The following is a 20,818-nucleotide window of genomic DNA, read 5'->3' on the forward strand; positions in this document are numbered from 1 at the left end:
ACAAAATATTTAATAGAAGCAGAAGAAAATATTAAAATGCATGAATATGTAAATGAACCTGAAAACTTTTTATTTGAATACTAATATTGGAAAAGTCATCAGAAATATTTAAATTTAAAATAATTATATTAAAAACTTCTGATCCATTGGGCAAACATTTGATGTAAGTAAAAATATTTTATTGATGCCTAAAATTTGTATAGAAATGTAAATAATGTGTTTTGGTCCAAATGTTCATTAGATGTGAAGATTTTTTTTATTAAAACCTGAAAACTTTTTAATCAACATTTAAGAAAATATTTTTTTGTCATGTTATTGAATATTTAAATATTTTGTAAAAGCCCTTTAAAAATTTTTTTATACTCAAAAACATTTGAAAAATTCATCATAAAATGTACAGCTATTTATGAAATTGTAAATGAAATGCATAACAAACAAATCAGCCAAAATATTTTAATACAGCACAAAAATATTTCAGATTACTCAGAGATTATTAATGGAAAATAATCTGCTAAATGCTTAATATTTTATATAAAGTACAAATATTTACTGCTACAGGAAATTATCATAAAACAATTTGTTCAAATGTTTTTAATTTTCCTGGAAGATTTTTATTTTCAGATAAATTTTTTTCACATTTCAAAAATGTTGATAAATGTAACATTTTATATTTTATTTAATGTTGGAATATTTCGTGAAATAGTTTTACTTCGGATTTTTTTTTTTTTTTTTTTTTTTTTGGCTACGTGAAATTTTATTTTTGTTTCAACTCATTTTTAAAATTTTGATTATTTTATTTAGATTATTTTGTGTTTTGCATTGCAATGTGTTGTTTATTGGACCTTCAGGGCCACCGTAGAAGCAATTATTAAAGCATGTGTAGGAGTTACAAAAGCACAACTTATGAATAAAGTAGCATAAAAGCGGTAGAAATGAATTGATTAATGAAGCAGCAGTTAAATATTTTTGGTAGAATATTAAAGCAGGTAGATTTTATTTAATGGTCTATTTCTAAACAAATGTCATGAATGATCTGTTTCTGTGGGTTTTATCATAAAAATTAAAATACAGTAACGCTACAGAGGTCCTTAGAGGCTAATCATAGAGAAAATCGCTCATGTTTAGCCTTTAATTTAATATTTAAAGTATTAAATGTGTGACTTTTACATCGTCCTCCCTCGCTGTGAAACGCTAGTCCGTCTGACGTCACGCTGACGTAACCCCCTACGTCACAAACAGCGAACATGGCGCCTCTCCTCCTTCGGTTCACCTGTCACCGCGGAGGATGAGAATCTTCCAGAGAACAGGCTGAACACCGCTCCTCTCTGCCGGCCGCAGGGCTCCGTGTCCCGGCATGACGAAGCGAGAGACCCCGCTGAGTGTCCACCGAGGAGGAGGCGCTGAAGCCGGGGAAGATTCAGCCGAGCGGCGCTGACTGGAGACCCGGAGAGGTGAGGGTGAGTTCCCGACAACAACAGCGACAATCCGCGTTAGAAGAAGCTTTAATATTAGAGTAAATTTATTATAAAATAATCCTGTAATAACAGACAACAGCACAATCATAGAAGCTTTAATATTAGAGTAAATTTACTCTAAAATAATCCTGTAATAACAGACAACAGCACAATAATAGAAGCTTTAATATTAGACTAAATTTACTCTAAAATAATCCTGTAATAACAGACAACAGCACAATAATAGAAGCTTTAATATTAGACTAAATTTACTCTAAAATAATCCTGTAATAACAGACAACAGCACAATCATAGAAGCTTTAATATTAGAGTAAATTTACTCTAAAATAATCCTGTAATAACAGACAACAGCACAATAATAGAAGCTTTAATATTAGAGTAAATTTACTATAAAATAATCCTGTAATAACAGACAACAGCACAATAATAGAAGCTTTAATATTAGAGTAAATTTATTATAATATAATCCTGTAATAACAGACAACAGCACAATAATAGAAGCTTTAATATTAGAGTAAATTTACTCTAAAATAATCCTGTAATAACAGACAACAGCACAATCATAGAAGCTTTAATATTAGAGTAAATTTACTCTAAAATAATCCTGTAATAACAGACAACAGCACAATAATAGAAGCTTTAATATTAGACTAAATTTACTCTAAAATAATCCTGTAATAACAGACAACAGCACAATAATAGAAGCTTTAATATTAGACTAAATTTACTCTAAAATAATCCTGTAATAACAGACAACAGCACAATCATAGAAGCTTTAATATTAGAGTAAATTTACTCTAAAATAATCCTGTAATAACAGACAACAGCACAATAATAGAAGCTTTAATATTAGAGTAAATTTATTATAATATAATCCTGTAATAACAGACAACAGCACAATAATAGAAGCTTTAATATTAGAGTAAATTTACTCTAAAATAATCCTGTAATAACAGACAACAGCACAATCATAGAAGCTTTAATATTAGAGTAAATTTACTCTAAAATAATCCTGTAATAACAGACAACAGCACAATAACAATAGCTTTAATATTAGAGTAAATTTACTATAAAATAATCCTGTAATAACAGACAACAGCACAATAATAGAAGCTTTAATATTAGAGTAAATTTATTATAAAATAATCCTGTAATAACAGACAACAGCACAATAATAGAAGCTTTAATATTAGAGTAAATTTATTATAATATAATCCTGTAATAACAGACAACAGCACAATAACAATAGCTTTAATATTAGAGTAAATTTACTCTAAAATAATCCTGTAATAACAGACAACAGCACAATAATAGAAGCTTTAATAATAGAGTAAATTTACTCTAAAATAATCCTGTAATAACAGACAACAGCACAATAATAGAAGCTTTAATATTAGAGTAAATTTACTATAAAATAATCCTGTAATAACAGACAACAGCACAATAACAATAGCTTTAATATTAGAGTAAATTTACTCTAAAATAATCCTGTAATAACAGACAACAGCACAATAATAGAAGCTTTAATATTAGAGTAAATTTATTATAATATAATCCTGTAATAACAGACAACAGCACAATAACTATAGCTTTAATATTAGAGTAAATTTACTCTAAAATAATCCTGTAATAACAGACAACAGCACAATAATAGAAGCTTTAATATTAGAGTAAATTTACTCTAAAATAATCCTGTAATAACAGACAACAGCACAATAATAGAAGCTTTAATATTAGAGTAAATTTATTATAAAATAATCCTGTAATAACAGACAACAGCACAATAATAGAAGCTTTAATATTAGAGTAAATTTATTATAATATAATCCTGTAATAACAGACAACAGCACAATAACAATAGCTTTAATATTAGAGTAAATTTACTCTAAAATAATCCTGTAATAACAGACAACAGCACAATAATAGAAGCTTTAATATTAGAGTAAATTTACTCTAAAATAATCCTGTAATAACAGACAACAGCACAATAATAGAAGCTTTAATAATAGAGTAAATTTACTCTAAAATAATCCTGTAAAAACAGACAACAGCACAATAATAGAAGCTTTAATATTAGAGTAAATTTACTCTAAAATAATCCTGTAAAAACAGACAACAGCACAATCATAGAAGCTTTAATATTAGAGTAAATTTCCTCTAAAATAATCCTGTAATAACAGACAACAGCACAATAATAGAAGCTTTAATATTAGAGTAAATTTACTATAAAATAATCCTGTAATAACAGACAACAGCACAATAATAGAAGCTTTAATATTAGAGTAAATTTACTCTAAAATAATCCTGTAATAACAGACAACAGCACAATAATAGAAGCTTTAATATTAGAGTAAATTTACTATAAAATAATCCTGTAATAACAGACAACAGCACAATAATAGAAGCTTTAATATTAGAGTAAATTTATTATAATATAATCCTGTAATAACAGACAACAGCACAATAATAGAAGCTTTAATATTAGAGTAAATTTATTATAATATAATCCTGTAATAACAGACAACAGCACAATAACAATAGCTTTAATATTAGAGTAAATTTACTATAAAATAATCCTGTAATAACAGACAACAGCACAATAATAGAAGCTTTAATATTAGAGTAAATTTATTATAATATAATCCTGTAATAACAGACAACAGCACAATAACAATAGCTTTAATATTAGAGTAAATTTACTATAAAATAATCCTGTAATAACAGACAACAGCACAATAATAGAAGCTTTAATATTAGAGTAAATTTATTATAATATAATCCTGTAATAACAGACAACAGCACAATAATAGAAGCTTTAATATTAGAGTAAATTTATTATAAAATAATCCTGTAATAACAGACAACAGCACAATAATAGAAGCTTTAATATTAGAGTAAATTTACTCTAAAATAATCCTGTAATAACAGACAACAGCACAATAATAGAAGCTTTAATATTAGAGTAAATTTACTATAAAATAATCCTGTAATAACAGACAACAGCACAATAACAATAGCTTTAATATTAGAGTAAATTTACTCTAAAATAATCCTGTAATAACAGACAACAGCACAATAATAGAAGCTTTAATATTAGAGTAAATTTATTATAATATAATCCTGTAATAACAGACAACAGCACAATAACAATAGCTTTAACATTAGAGTAAATTTACTCTAAAATAATCCTGTAATAACAGACAACAGCACAATAATAGAAGCTTTAATATTAGACTAAATTTATTATAATATAATCCTGTAATAACAGACAACAGCACAATAATAGAAGCTTTAATATTAGAGTAAATTTATTATAAAATAATCCTGTAATAACAGACAACAGCACAATAATAGAAGCTTTAATATTAGAGTAAATTTATTATAATATAATCCTGTAATAACAGACAACAGCACAATAACAATAGCTTTAATATTAGAGTAAATTTACTATAAAATAATCCTGTAATAACAGACAACAGCACAATAATAGAAGCTTTAATAATAGAGTAAATTTACTCTAAAATAATCCTGTAATAACAGACAACAGCACAATAATAGAAGCTTTAATATTAGAGTAAATTTACTATAAAATAATCCTGTAATAACAGACAACAGCACAATAACAATAGCTTTAATATTAGAGTAAATTTACTCTAAAATAATCCTGTAATAACAGACAACAGCACAATAATAGAAGCTTTAATATTAGAGTAAATTTATTATAATATAATCCTGTAATAACAGACAACAGCACAATAACTATAGCTTTAATATTAGAGTAAATTTACTCTAAAATAATCCTGTAATAACAGACAACAGCACAATAATAGAAGCTTTAATATTAGAGTAAATTTACTCTAAAATAATCCTGTAATAACAGACAACAGCACAATAATAGAAGCTTTAATATTAGAGTAAATTTATCATAAAATAATCCTGTAATAACAGACAACAGCACAATAATAGAAGCTTTAATATTAGAGTAAATTTATTATAATATAATCCTGTAATAACAGACAACAGCACAACAACAATAGCTTTAATATTAGAGTAAATTTACTCTAAAATAATCCTGTAATAACAGACAACAGCACAATAATAGAAGCTTTAATATTAGAGTAAATTTACTCTAAAATAATCCTGTAATAACAGACAACAGCACAATAATAGAAGCTTTAATATTAGAGTAAATTTACTCTAAAATAATTCTGTAAAAACAGACAACAGCACAATAATAGAAGCTTTAATATTAGAGTAAATTTACTCTAAAATAATCCTGTAATAACAGACAACAGCACAATAATAGAAGCTTTAATATTAGAGTAAATTTATTATAAAATAATCCTGTAAAAACAGACAACAGCACAATAATAGAAGCTTTAATATTAGAGTAAATTTACTATAAAATAATCCTGTAATAACAGACAACAGCACAATAATAGAAGCTTTAATATTAGATTAAATTTATTATAATATAATCCTGTAATAACAGACAACAGCACAATAATAGAAGCTTTAATATTAGAGTAAATTTACTCTAAAATAATCCTGTAAAAACAGACAACAGCACAATAATAGAAGCTTTAATATTAGAGTAAATTTATTATAAAATAATCCTGTAAAAACAGACAACAGCACAATAATAGAAGCTTTAATATTAGAGTAAATTTACTATAAAATAATCCTGTAATAACAGACAACAGCACAATAATAGAAGCTTTAATATTAGATTAAATTTATTATAATATAATCCTGTAATAACAGACAACAGCACAATAATAGAAGCTTTAATATTAGAGTAAATTTACTATAAAATAATCCTGTAATAACAGACAACAGCACAATAATAGAAGCTTTAATATTAGATTAAATTTATTTAGAATTAAACAGACTGTTTTTCAAAAATAAACCTGATGTAAATAAGAATCAGCTGATTATCTCATTTAAAATAATATCCAAATTCAGTGGGTTTCCTTTAAAATACTTTTGGTGTCTGTGTATGGTGGCCTCAGGCAGCAACATCATTATATTAGACACACTCAAAAACATAAATAATTCCAACATTTGTTCATGTTATTGTTTTGATTTTTTAATTTCTATGTTTATTTGTTTATGTATTTTTTTTGTTGTGAATTTTAAAAAATGTGAAATATTTTTGTGTGTCATTAAATATTTTGGTGGTTGTATTTTTTGCCGTGGCCCTCCAGGGCCACCGTAGAGTCCGTCCTTCCGGAGACCTTCAGAATAAATCTGCTAACGCGTGTTTGTGGTTTCTCTCAGCAGCTCGTCTCGTTTCCGATGTGAAATGGAAACCTGCGGTGATTCGTCGTCTTCTCCCGTGACGGTACACGAAGCGTGCTTTCATCATGATGACCCCGCCTCCTCTGATGATGTCATCGCCCATCATCACCAGGAGGTGACATGCTCAGGAGACGGCGAGGAGTTGGGAGAATCTGCTGCTCCGTCACACTGTGAGGACCTCCGCACCAAAGGACCAATCAAACGCTGCTGTGACAGACTGGACACTGATGGTACCTGTGGGGGCGGAGCTACAGGAGGCTCCACGCCTGTCTCACCTGTCCCTCCTTCTAACGCCTCTGACCTGGACTCACAGGAGCACGCCAGCTCTGATGATGAGGCCTTCATCACCGATCTGCCGCCGTCGCCGTCCCCAGGTGAGCCACGTCTCCCCTCCGCCATCGCCCCTCGCTCCAGGAACACGTTTGAGTGCGGCCGCAGACAGAGCGCTCCGGGTCAGCTGGTTCAGGACGACGGAGGGGCGGAGTCAGAGCTGCAGTCCAGGAGGCCGGGCATCGTCGAGTACTTCAGCAGGTAAATCAGACACAAAGGTCATCAGGAAACAGCGTTGATTAAAAATGCCCCCGATGACCTTTCTACTGATTTTATAAATCAACCACGGTCAACAGAATTCAACTTTTTAGACAAAATGATACAAAAATTCCTCTTTAATGTCAGAGTAAAAACAGATTTACACAAAATAATGTCATTAAATAAAGTTCTAAAATCAGTGACTGCATAGATATTCAGCCTTTAAAGTGACTGAGCTAATCCGGGAGGTCCAGCTGGTGCTAGTAATCCCACGGTTTGAGAAACTGGGATCTCCTGAGGTCAGTGAACGCGTCACAGCCACTGTAGAATAACCAACCATGATTGAGTTCTAACACCAGTACAAGGCTCAAACACCTGAGGGGTGAATACTTTTATAGGCCAGTGTAATAATATCAGCATCTCTGACAGTGATACACGGTAAAAACAGCATGTCAGAATGCATTCTGGGAAATGTAGTGAATCTTTCTGAATCTGTGCAGCAGGAAGCAGCGGTCCGTCAGTCAGAGCGTCGCAGGATGGAAGCTGTTTGGTAAAGTTCCCCCCAAACAGAGTCCGTCTAAACACGCCCGGACCATCCAGCAGGTAAAAACACAGAATCACTATTTTCACTAGAGTTTAATTGATCTCAGCTAAAAACACAGAATCACTATTTTCACTAGAGGTTAATTGATCTCAGCTAAAAACACAGAATCACTATTTTCACTAGAGGTTAATTGATCTCAGCTAAAAACACAGAATCACTATTTTCACTAGAGGTTAATTGATCTCAGCTAAAAACACAGAATCACTATTTTCACTAGAGGTTAATTGATCTCAGCTAAAAACACAGAATCACTATTTTCACTAGAGTTTAATTGATCTCAGCTAAAAACACAGAATCACTATTTTCACTAGAGTTTAATTGATCTCAGCTAAAAACACAGAATCACTATTTTCACTAGAGGTTAACTGATCTCAGCTAAAAACACAGAATCACTATTTTCACTAGAGATTAACTGATCTCAGCTAAAACACAGAATCACTATTTTCACTAGAGTTTAATTGATCTCAGCTAAAAACACAGAATCACTATTTTCACTAGAGATTAACTGATCTCAGCTAAAAACACAGAATCACTATTTTCACTAGAGGTTAATTGATCTCAGCTAAAAACACAGAATCACTATTTTCACTAGAGGTTAATTGATCTCAGCTAAAAACACAGAATCACTATTTTCACTAGAGGTTAATTGATCTCAGCTAAAAACACAGAATCACTATTTTCACTAGAGGTTAACTGATCTCAGCTAAAAACACAGAATCACTATTTTCACTAGAGGTTAACTGATCTCAGCTAAAAACACAGAATCACTATTTTCACTAGAGGTTAACTGATCTCAGCTAAAAACACAGAATCACTATTTTCACTAGAGGTTTACTGATCTCAGCTAAAACACAGAATCACTATTTTCACTAGAGTTTAATTGATCTCAGCTAAAAACACAGAATCACTATTTTCACTAGAGGTTAACTGATCTCAGCTAAAAACACAGAATCACTATTTTCACTAGAGTTTAATTGATCTCAGCTAAAAACACAGAATCACTATTTTCACTAGAGGTTAACTGATCTCAGCTAAAACACAGAATCACTATTTTCACTAGAGGTTTACTGATCTCAGCTAAAACACAGAATCACTATTTTCACTAGAGGTTTACTGATCTCAGCTAACAACACAGAATCACTATTTTCACTAGAGATTAACTGATCTCAGCTAAAAACACAGAATCACTATTTTCACTAGAGGTTAACTGATCTCAGCTAAAAACACAGAATCACTATTTTCACTAGAGGTTAACTGATCTCAGCTAAAAACACAGAATCACTATTTTCACTAGAGGTTTACTGATCTCAGCTAAAAACACAGAATAACTATTTTCACTAGAGGTTTAATGATCTCAGCTAAAAACACAGAATCACTATTTTCACTAGAGGTTAACTGATCTCAGCTAAAAACACAGAATCACTATTTTCACTAGAGATTTACTGATCTCAGCTAAAACACAGAATCACTATTTTCACTAGAGGTTAACTGATCTCAGCTAAAAACACAGAATCACTATTTTCACTAGAGGTTAACTGATCTCAGCTAAAAACACAGAATCACTATTTTCACTAGAGGTTAACTGATCTCAGCTAAAAACACAGAATCACTATTTTCACTAGAGGTTTAACTGATCTCAGCTAAAAACACAGAATCACTATTTTCACTAGAGGTTTAACTGATCTCAGCTAAAAACACAGAATCACTATTTTCACTAGAGGTTAACTGATCTCAGCTAAAAACACAGAATCACTATTTTCACTAGAGTTTAACTGATCTCAGCTAAAAACACAGAATCACTATTTTCACTAGAGGTTAACTGATCTCAGCTAAAACACAGAATCACTATTTTCACTAGAGATTAACTGATCTCAGCTAAAAACACAGAATCACTATTTTCACTAGAGATTAACTGATCTCAGCTAAAAACACAGAATCACTATTTTCACTAGAGGTTAACTGATCTCAGCTAAAAACACAGAATCACTATTTTCACTAGAGATTAACTGATCTCAGCTAAAAACACAGAATCACTATTTTCACTAGAGGTTTACTGATCTCAGCTAAAAACACAGAATCACTATTTTCACTAGAGGTTAACTGATCTCAGCTAAAAACACAGAATCACTATTTTCACTAGAGGTTAACTGATCTCAGCTAAAAACACAGAATCACTATTTTCACTAGAGGTTAACTGATCTCAGCTAAAAACACAGAATCACTATTTTCACTAGAGGTTAACTGATCTCAGCTAAAAACACAGAATCACTATTTTCACTAGAGGTTAACTGATCTCAGCTAAAAACACAGAATCACTATTTTCACTAGAGGTTAACTGATCTCAGCTAAAAACACAGAATCACTATTTTCACTAGAGATTAACTGATCTCAGCTAAAAACACAGAATCACTATTTTCACTAGAGTTTAATTGATCTCAGCTAAAAACACAGAATCACTATTTTCACTAGAGGTTAACTGATCTCAGCTAAAAACACAGAATCACTATTTTCACTAGAGGTTAACTGATCTCAGCTAAAAACACAGAATCACTATTTTCACTAGAGGTTAACTGATCTCAGCTAAAACACAGAATCACTATTTTCACTAGAGTTAACTGATCTCAGCTAAAAACACAGAATCACTATTTTCACTAGAGATTAACTGATCTCAGCTAAAAACACAGAATCACTATTTTCACTAGAGGTTAACTGATCTCAGCTAAAAACACAGAATCACTATTTTCACTAGAGTTTAATTGATCTCAGCTAAAAACACAGAATCACTATTTTCACTAGAGGTTAATGATCTCAGCTAAAAACACAGAATCACTATTTTCACTAGAGGTTTAACTGATCTCAGCTAAAAACACAGAATCACTATTTTCACTAGAGGTTAACTGATCTCAGCTAAAAACACAGAATCACTATTTTCACTAGAGGTTAACTGATCTCAGCTAAAAACACAGAATCACTATTTTCACTAGAGGTTTACTGATCTCAGCTAAAACACAGAATCACTATTTTCACTAGAGTTTAATTGATCTCAGCTAAAAACACAGAATCACTATTTTCACTAGAGGTTAACTGATCTCAGCTAAAAACACAGAATCACTATTTTCACTAGAGTTTAATTGATCTCAGCTAAAAACACAGAATCACTATTTTCACTAGAGGTTAACTGATCTCAGCTAAAACACAGAATCACTATTTTCACTAGAGGTTTACTGATCTCAGCTAAAAACACAGAATCACTATTTTCACTAGAGATTAACTGATCTCAGCTAAAACACAGAATCACTATTTTCACTAGAGATTTACTGATCTCAGCTAAAACACAGAATCACTATTTTCACTAGAGGTTTACTGATCTCAGCTAAAAACACAGAATCACTATTTTCACTAGAGGTTTACTGATCTCAGCTAAAACACAGAATCACTATTTTCACTAGAGGTTTACTGATCTCAGCTAAAAACACAGAATCACTATTTTCACTAGAGATTAACTGATCTCAGCTAAAAACACAGAATCACTATTTTCACTAGAGGTTAACTGATCTCAGCTAAAAACACAGAATCACTATTTTCACTAGAGGTTAACTGATCTCAGCTAAAAACACAGAATCACTATTTTCACTAGAGGTTTACTGATCTCAGCTAAAAACACAGAATCACTATTTTCACTAGAGGTTTACTGATCTCAGCTAAAAACACAGAATCACTATTTTCACTAGAGGTTAACTGATCTCAGCTAAAAACACAGAATCACTATTTTCACTAGAGATTTACTGATCTCAGCTAAAACACAGAATCACTATTTTCACTAGAGGTTAACTGATCTCAGCTAAAAACACAGAATCACTATTTTCACTAGAGGTTAACTGATCTCAGCTAAAAACACAGAATCACTATTTTCACTAGAGGTTAACTGATCTCAGCTAAAAACACAGAATCACTATTTTCACTAGAGGTTTACTGATCTCAGCTAAAAACACAGAATCACTATTTTCACTAGAGGTTTACTGATCTCAGCTAAAAACACAGAATCACTATTTTCACTAGAGGTTTACTGATCTCAGCTAAAAACACAGAATCACTATTTTCACTAGAGATTAACTGATCTCAGCTAAAAACACAGAATCACTATTTTCACTAGAGGTTAACTGATCTCAGCTAAAAACACAGAATCACTATTTTCACTAGAGGTTAACTGATCTCAGCTAAAAACACAGAATCACTATTTTCACTAGAGGTTAACTGATCTCAGCTAAAAACACAGAATCACTATTTTCACTAGAGGTTTACTGATCTCAGCTAAAAACACAGAATCACTATTTTCACTAGAGGTTAACTGATCTCAGCTAAAAACACAGAATCACTATTTTCACTAGAGGTTTACTGATCTCAGCTAAAAACACAGAATCACTATTTTCACTAGAGGTTAACTGATCTCAGCTAAAAACACAGAATCACTATTTTCACTAGAGGTTAACTGATCTCAGCTAAAACACAGAATCACTATTTTCACTAGAGATTAACTGATCTCAGCTAAAAACACAGAATCACTATTTTCACTAGAGATTAACTGATCTCAGCTAAAAACACAGAATCACTATTTTCACTAGAGATTAACTGATCTCAGCTAAAAACACAGAATCACTATTTTCACTAGAGGTTAACTGATCTCAGCTAAAAACACAGAATCACTATTTTCACTAGAGATTTACTGATCTCAGCTAAAACACAGAATCACTATTTTCACTAGAGGTTAACTGATCTCAGCTAAAAACACAGAATCACTATTTTCACTAGAGGTTAACTGATCTCAGCTAAAAACACAGAATCACTATTTTCACTAGAGGTTAACTGATCTCAGCTAAAAACACAGAATCACTATTTTCACTAGAGGTTAACTGATCTCAGCTAAAACACAGAATCACTATTTTCACTAGAGGTTAACTGATCTCAGCTAAAACACAGAATCACTATTTTCACTAGAGATTAACTGATCTCAGCTAAAAACACAGAATCACTATTTTCACTAGAGGTTAACTGATCTCAGCTAAAAACACAGAATCACTATTTTCACTAGAGGTTAACTGATCTCAGCTAAAAACACAGAATCACTATTTTCACTAGAGGTTTACTGATCTCAGCTAAAAACACAGAATCACTATTTTCACTAGAGGTTAACTGATCTCAGCTAAAAACACAGAATCACTATTTTCACTAGAGGTTAACTGATCTCAGCTAAAAACACAGAATCACTATTTTCACTAGAGATTTACTGATCTCAGCTAAAACACAGAATCACTATTTTCACTAGAGGTTAACTGATCTCAGCTAAAAACACAGAATCACTATTTTCACTAGAGGTTAACTGATCTCAGCTAAAAACACAGAATCACTATTTTCACTAGAGGTTAACTGATCTCAGCTAAAAACACAGAATCACTATTTTCACTAGAGGTTTACTGATCTCAGCTAAAAACACAGAATCACTATTTTCACTAGAGGTTTACTGATCTCAGCTAAAAACACAGAATCACTATTTTCACTAGAGGTTTACTGATCTCAGCTAAAAACACAGAATCACTATTTTCACTAGAGATTAACTGATCTCAGCTAAAAACACAGAATCACTATTTTCACTAGAGGTTAACTGATCTCAGCTAAAACACAGAATCACTATTTTCACTAGAGATTAACTGATCTCAGCTAAAAACACAGAATCACTATTTTCACTAGAGATTAACTGATCTCAGCTAAAAACACAGAATCACTATTTTCACTAGAGGTTTACTGATCTCAGCTAAAAACACAGAATCACTATTTTCACTAGAGGTTAACTGATCTCAGCTAAAAACACAGAATCACTATTTTCACTAGAGGTTTACTGATCTCAGCTAAAAACACAGAATCACTATTTTCACTAGAGGTTAACTGATCTCAGCTAAAAACACAGAATCACTATTTTCACTAGAGGTTAACTGATCTCAGCTAAAACACAGAATCACTATTTTCACTAGAGATTAACTGATCTCAGCTAAAAACACAGAATCACTATTTTCACTAGAGATTAACTGATCTCAGCTAAAAACACAGAATCACTATTTTCACTAGAGATTAACTGATCTCAGCTAAAAACACAGAATCACTATTTTCACTAGAGGTTAACTGATCTCAGCTAAAAACACAGAATCACTATTTTCACTAGAGGTTAACTGATCTCAGCTAAAAACACAGAATCACTCTTTTCACTAGAGGTTAACTGATCTCAGCTAAAACACAGAATCACTATTTTCACTAGAGGTTAACTGATCTCAGCTAAAACACAGAATCACTATTTTCACTAGAGATTAACTGATCTCAGCTAAAAACACAGAATCACTATTTTCACTAGAGGTTAACTGATCTCAGCTAAAAACACAGAATCACTATTTTCACTAGAGGTTAACTGATCTCAGCTAAAAACACAGAATCACTATTTTCACTAGAGATTAACTGATCTCAGCTAAAAACACAGAATCACTATTTTCACTAGAGGTTAACTGATCTCAGCTAAAAACACAGAATCACTATTTTCACTAGAGGTTAACTGATCTCAGCTAAAAACACAGAATCACTATTTTCACTAGAGGTTAACTGATCCCACAAACCTTCAAAGAAATAAGCCAGGATGAAAGTAGAGCTCTACATATTTACAGCACAGAATAGAATGTTCTGTGAGGTTTGAAAGATGACATCATCTTTAAAGGCACAGAATCTTCTTTAAGCTGTAAAGGATGACATCCTTCTAAAAGGCACAGAATAGAATGTTCTTTAAGCTTCAACACAAGCAGAGGATAGAATGTTGGTGAAGCTGGGGATGTTGGGGTCTTTCCCTCCATTGTTGCCTGGCTTTTAGAACAGTTGCCGTTAAGGACAGCCAACATCAGGGAAAGAATGTTGATCTTAGAAGATCGGGGCTGGACTGTTGTTATCATTTTTCCCTTTCAGTTTTTGGGTTTATGGGTTCTGTAGTTTAGGGTGTGGCAGATTTGACTGTGAGCTGGCATGTTGTTTGTAATCTGTTGCCATGGCGACTGAGACACGCCCTGTGATGTCATTGCAGGAGTTCGAGGCACGGCAGGTGTCAGCCCGCAGCTCTCCTACCCATAATGCTTCGGGGCAGCTGAGCCAGAGGAAGGTGGAGTTTGAGCCTCTGTCAACAACAGCGCTGATCCTGGAGGACCGGCCGCCGTAGGTCTACTTCCTGTCTCTTTGTCTGATGGTTAGGTTACTTCCTGTCTTTACGGCGTCTCTTTGCTTCAGGAACCTTCCGGCGAAGTCAGCGGAGGAGACGCAGAGACACAGAGAGCAGTACGAACAGATGGTGGCTGGAGCTAGAAGGAGAGGTAGGTTTGTTTTAACCTCCTGGCCCTCCTACAAGGGTGGAGTTAAACGTTTCACGTGCAGAGTAAAGCTGAAACGGTGGTAGACCGCGGACATGAGGACAGTCTGAGCTGATTTTAACCTTATAACCATCTGTGAAAATTCCGCTTTGACCTTCATTCAAGGTTTTTTCTGTTTAGATTTCTCATAAATCAGCAAATATAAATCCGTAAACATCAGCAGATCAGACATTTGAGAACCCCAGCATCATCCATCTGTACTCTCTGTCAGATTTTGGGTTCTCTGTAGATCAGATGGACTCTAACAGAGACCAGGACTCACCAAGGACCTGGTCTATATAAAATCTAAAGACTCTAACGGGGGTAGAATCAGACCTCAGGCTGTCCTGATGACCACCGGCCTGCGGTGACGGCGCTGTTTTTGTGTGTCAGAGCTGAAGGAGGCGCAGAGGAGGGAGCAGCAGAGGAGAGAGAGGCTGAGACACGAGGAGGAGATCTCCAACAACACGCTGATCTGGAACCAGCACATCCTGCCGCACTGGGACGCCATGTAAGGCCCCGTGGAGTCATGGTCCTCACTCTGTAACTTCACAGTCTGGATTATCAAACACAGGGGTGTCCTCACCTTTATTTAGCTGTTTATTTAAAGGGACAGTCCCACTAAATTCAGCCCTCCAGTGTAAATGTTCTTGGTGCGTGTTCTTAACCGGTCCTTGTGGTCCGTCGTCTAAATGAGTCCCCTATCCCTCTCTCTCTACTGAAGACCCCCAGCAACACTCAGCCTAAAAATCTCCCCTAAACCGATCCAGGTCTGGATTTTCTGCAGAAACAGATGAATGATCTTTCCTGGTTAAACTAAAAAGGCTTCAGGTCTCAGGTCGGACTAAAGGAGAGGTGTATCAGAGCGCCCCTGATAGTTCTGTTTGTGGCCCTCAGTCAAAGTTCAGACCCCCCAGGGTCTAAAGGGACCAAAGAACCATATAAGACAAAACTAGATACCAGGTCAGACCGCAGCATTTACAATCCCTGTGATGATGTCATATGTGTTTCCTGGTACAGGAGGTCCAGTCGTCGGACCCGGGACTTGTGGTGGGGAGGTTTACCTCCAAGTGTCCGAGGACGGGTTTGGAGCATCGCCATCGGCAACGAGCTCAACATCACAGCAGGTAAAAATAGAAGCACTTTATCTGATTGGTTGGTTGGTTGGATAGATGGATGGTTGGATGGATGGTTGGATGGTTGGTTGGATGGTTGGTTGGATGGATGGTTGGATGGTTGGTCTTCATCTGTGGACCCTCTCATAACGAGGTTCTTCATCTGTGGACCCTCTCATAACGAGGTTCTTCATCTCTGTAGGGGTCTCGGTCAGGTGGACTTGAGTAAAAACCAATCTCCTGTTTCCTCCTCAGAGCTCTATGAGATCTTCCTCTGCAGATCCAGGGAGAGCTGGAGGAGCGTCAGTGAGAGCGATGGTGAGTAAAACAGACCTTTAAATAAACAACAGGCCGTGTCCAAGGACTCACCTGGTGGTGTTTACCTGCAGACGGGGCGTCAGCGGCAGACCGAGAGTCCAGCTGTGAGCTGATCACACGGGACATCTCCAGAACATTCCCCTCACTCTGTGTCTTTCAGAAGGTAGGACAGAAACAAACATTACAGCCTTCAAAATAAGACAATACAACTTTCAGACTGAGAGTGAGCTCAGGCTTTTATTTTGTAGGGCGGTCCATACCACGATCTGCTGCAAAGCATTCTGGGAGCTTATGTGTGTTACAGACCTGATGTGGGATACGTAAGTCACACAGACTCACACTCGTGTTCTCATGTTCAAATGGTCACGTTCACAACCTGGTTCATAAAACATTCCAGAAAAGTTGGGACAGAGCTGAGAAAAGTACCGGGAAAGCGGTGGAATGCTCAAGAACACCTAGAACATTCCAGAGACCAGAAGGTCGTTTAGTGGTTGATCCTGATTATTTCACTGAAACAACGCCAAGACACATTCTCAACAGGTTACAACGGCATGGCTTCACAGTCAAGAGGGTGGGGCCCTCCTGTTTAAAGGCAAGGATGGAATGTTTTATTAACTGTAAATAAGGACCTCCTGTTTAAAGGCAAGGATGGAATGTTTTATTAACTGTAAATAATGACCTCCTGTTTAAAAGCAAGGATGGAATGTTTTATAAACTGTAAATAATGACCTCCTGTTTAAAGGCAAGGATGGAATGTTTTATAAACTGAAAGGGATGGTCTCATGTTAAAAGGCAAGGATGGAATGTTTTATTAACTGTAAATAATGACCTCCTGTTTAAAGGCAAGGATGTAATGTTTTATAAACTGTAAATAATGACCTCCTGTTTAAAGTTAAGGATGGAATGTTTTATGAACTGAAAGGGATGGTCTCATGTTAAAAGGCAAGGATGGAATGTTTTATAAACTGAAAGGGATGGTCTCATGTTAAAAGGCAAGGATGGAATGTTTTATAAACTGAAAGGGATGGTCTCATGTTAAAAGGCAAGAATGGAATGTTTTGTAAACTGAAAGGGATGGTCTCATGTTAAAAGGCAAGGATGGAATGTTTTATAAACTTTAAGGGATAGTCTCATGGTTGAAGGCAATGATGGAATGTTTTATTAACTGTAATTAATGATCGCATGTTTAAAGGCAAGGATGGAATGTTTTATTAACTGTAAATAATGAGCTCATGTTTAAAGGCAAGGATGGAATGTTTTATAAACTGTAAAGTATGAACTCGTTTAAATGCAAGGATGGAATGTTGGTGAAGCTGGGGATTTGGGGTCCTTTCTTTCCATTTTGCCTAATAGTAGGCCATAGTTGGGCACTTTTGTAAAAATGGGCGGAGCTTGTAAGGAGCTAGGAGGACAGTGAAGTTTAGGGAAAGATTGTTGTTATATCTGAGTTTTAATGATGACAGAGATGCTGATGTTTTCATAACTCGTGTTTTGGTTGTTTGGGCGTTTTCATATCACCACGGTTTCAGGCCACGCCCCCTACAGTATTATGGTAGGGTTCATAAAAGTCAGTCTGAGCATAGTTTGCTGCTGACAGTCTCTCTAACCAAACAGCTGACCGCCATTTATGATTCACTGCTATTCATTTACTCTCTCTCTGACTCGCCCAGGTGCAGGGGATGTCCTTGGTGGCGGCCACGTTGGTTCTGAACATGGACGAGTTGGACGCCTTCATCAGATTCTCTAACCTCATCAACAGGCCGTGTCAGCTGGCTTTCTACAGAGTCGACCACCAGCAGGTCAAACGCCTTTATGATCTGGAGTCAGATTTAGACAGAAAACAACGATAGACGCCACAGACGGGATTTATCGTTTAAAGGAGGAGTCAGATTTAGACAGAAAACAACGATAGACGCCACAGACGGGATTTATCGGTTTTAATGATGAATAAAACTCACAGTTTGATCAGACCTTTATCTTCTTTGGTCCGTGTGCAGATGTTCAGGTATTTCAGGTGCTTCCAGCTGTTCTTTGAGGAGTCTCTACCTCGTCTCTTCCTTCACTTCAGGTCTTCAGACGTGACCCCTGACCTCTACCTCATGGACTGGTGAGTCTCTGAACAGCTGCTAGCCTGGCTAGCTTAGCACAGAGCCTGGGTAGGGGGTCAGGGTGTGTGATTGGACCATCTCAGATCATGAAGAACCAGAATGTTTGGAGGATCTGCTGGAGCGGTTTTAGAATCAGCTCTATTATTACACTATAATATATCATTGTATTTTTATATTATAACTATTATCACTCTAGCTCTTCTCTCCCTCACCCCTGCCCTTCTGCAGGGATTCATGTCTGGAAATGAAACTGAAACTTAAGGTTAAGTCCCTGAGAAGGTTTCCGACAGACCTATAAGGAGCTGTGGCGTGGTTATGTTTTTCTATTGGTCAGATAGCAGTTGGCTAGGCAACCACAATGATTGACATGTATACAGACAAATACAGATAAAGGGAGGTCAAGTTTGATCCCTGTTGCAATGTTTTGGTATTTCCCATTTTTATTGGGACAGTAGTTGTTCAAAACCGGGACACGTTGGCGTTTTACGGATTTTTGTTGGGACACGGGACAGAGAGCCTGAAAACAGAACTGTCCCAGGTGATAAAGATGATAAAAATAAAGTCTGTCTCCAAATTCAGATTATTTATTGTTTTATTGTCACATTTTATTTTGAAATTAAGAAGCTCGTCCCCCTTCAGGATCCTGTCTCTCTACCTGAAGCCCCTCCCCCTCGACGTGGCGTGCAGAGTGTGGGACGTGTTCTTCTGTGACGGGGAGGAGTTTCTGTTCAGGGCGGCTCTGGGGATCCTGAGACTGTACCAGGACCAGCTGCTTCACCTGGACCTGATCAGCATCGGTTAGTCATCAGCACACCTGATGTTACCTGGGTGACATCACTCACGCCGCATCCAATCAGCTTTCAAAAAGGATGACATCATCTTTAAGGGCAAGGATGGAATGTTTTATAGGTGTCAAAGGATGACATCGTCTTTAAGGGCAAGGATGGAATGTTTTATAGGCATTAAAAGATGACATCAAACAGGAGATGGAATGTTGGTGAAGCCGACCACGTTGGGTCTATTTTCATATGTAGGAAAGAAATTGGAAATAGCCATAGTACGCCATCGTTGGTAACTTTAGGAAAAGTGGTTTTCATCCACTTTTCCAGAAGTTTCAGACAGACCCATCGTCCATAAAGTGAGCTGTCTCACTTCCTCTGGTCACTTCCTGTTGTAATGAAGTCTTATCTCCTCATTCAGCTCAGTTCCTGTCCCGCCTCCCTGATGAAGAGCTGCTCTCTGATAGGCTGTTCTCCTGCATCACGGCCACGCCCATGCTGAGTGGAGGCAGGAAGTGGAGCCAGGTGAATCACTCAGCAGAAATGTTGATTTAGTTCATGAAAAAACTGAAAATGAACATTTTTACAAAGTTATAATAGTTTGGGATTTTTCATTATTCATTCTTTTCATTTCATTTTGACTTTTCTTTTTCAAAGCTGCTGTTGCAGTCATGAAAGTGAGTCTGAGCGTTGTTAACTGTTGCTGGTTTTTCCTCCTGAAGTGAGGGTTCAGGCGCTGGTTAGACTGGATTTAAAAGAATCCCTTCAGCACCAGTATTGTTAAAAACCAAAGGATCCCCGGCCTAAAACCCCAGTATGGAAACAGGAACAGCTGATCAGAGTGTCGTGGCCTGTTTCTACAGTAGATGTCAGAATAAAGGACTGGCCAATCACAGCAGGGCAAAATAAAATAATCCTGTTCTTTTCTCTGTTGTTTTTTTTCAGGTTTTGTCTTCGTGTAGAGAATCAGAGAGTCAGAGCAGCAGCTGATCAACCATCGGATTTATTTCTATAAAATGTGATTTTTTTAGAGTCACATTGTGGATCCAGGGTTCAAATCTGATGTCAGATCAACATTTATTTATGACTTTTCTCATTTCTCTGAGATTCTGTGTCATAACAGGAAAACTAAGGTGAAGGAGGGATGGACAGTAGGGGAG

At 35.3% G+C, this 20,818-nt stretch overlaps 1 protein-coding gene across 5 annotated transcripts; it reads left to right on the forward strand.

The window, feature by feature from the left end:
* The first annotated feature begins 1,252 nt into the window (after nucleotides 1-1,252).
* Nucleotides 1,253-20,818, forward strand: LOC121527951 (TBC1 domain family member 12-like). Of its 5 annotated transcripts, none has more exons than XM_041815004.1 (15): nucleotides 1,253-1,457; nucleotides 6,756-7,307; nucleotides 7,805-7,907; nucleotides 15,020-15,147; nucleotides 15,220-15,302; nucleotides 15,732-15,849; nucleotides 16,359-16,465; nucleotides 16,709-16,771; nucleotides 16,843-16,934; nucleotides 17,020-17,091; nucleotides 18,442-18,570; nucleotides 18,769-18,878; nucleotides 19,519-19,676; nucleotides 20,080-20,183; nucleotides 20,604-20,818. In XM_041815004.1, exons 2-15 carry the CDS (start codon nucleotides 6,781-6,783, stop codon nucleotides 20,646-20,648), a joined length of 1,839 nt encoding a protein of 612 aa, XP_041670938.1. In that variant the 5' UTR covers nucleotides 1,253-1,457; nucleotides 6,756-6,780; the 3' UTR covers nucleotides 20,649-20,818. The 5 variants fall into 5 exon arrangements, 4 of the variants coding, with proteins under 4 accessions (XP_041670938.1, XP_041670937.1, XP_041670940.1 ...); XM_041815003.1 differs by having other exon boundaries at nucleotides 6,759-7,307; XM_041815006.1 differs by having other exon boundaries at nucleotides 6,759-7,307; nucleotides 7,808-7,907.

Source organism: Cheilinus undulatus, linkage group 20 (assembly GCF_018320785.1).
Source record: "Cheilinus undulatus linkage group 20, ASM1832078v1, whole genome shotgun sequence".
Lineage (NCBI taxonomy): Eukaryota > Metazoa > Chordata > Actinopteri > Labriformes > Labridae > Cheilinus > Cheilinus undulatus.

Excerpts from the sequence above, each read along its gene's own strand:
- LOC121527951 (XM_041815004.1), top strand. The coding sequence starts at position 6,781 with ATGGAAACCTGCGGTGATTCGTCGTCTTCTCCCGTGACGGTACACGAA. Across the intron at positions 16,466-16,708 it reads CGAGCTCAACATCACAGCAG|AGCTCTATGAGATCTTCCTC; the intron begins GTAAAAATAGAA and ends TTTCCTCCTCAG. Across the intron at positions 19,677-20,079 it reads CCTGGACCTGATCAGCATCG|CTCAGTTCCTGTCCCGCCTC; the intron begins GTTAGTCATCAG and ends CTCCTCATTCAG.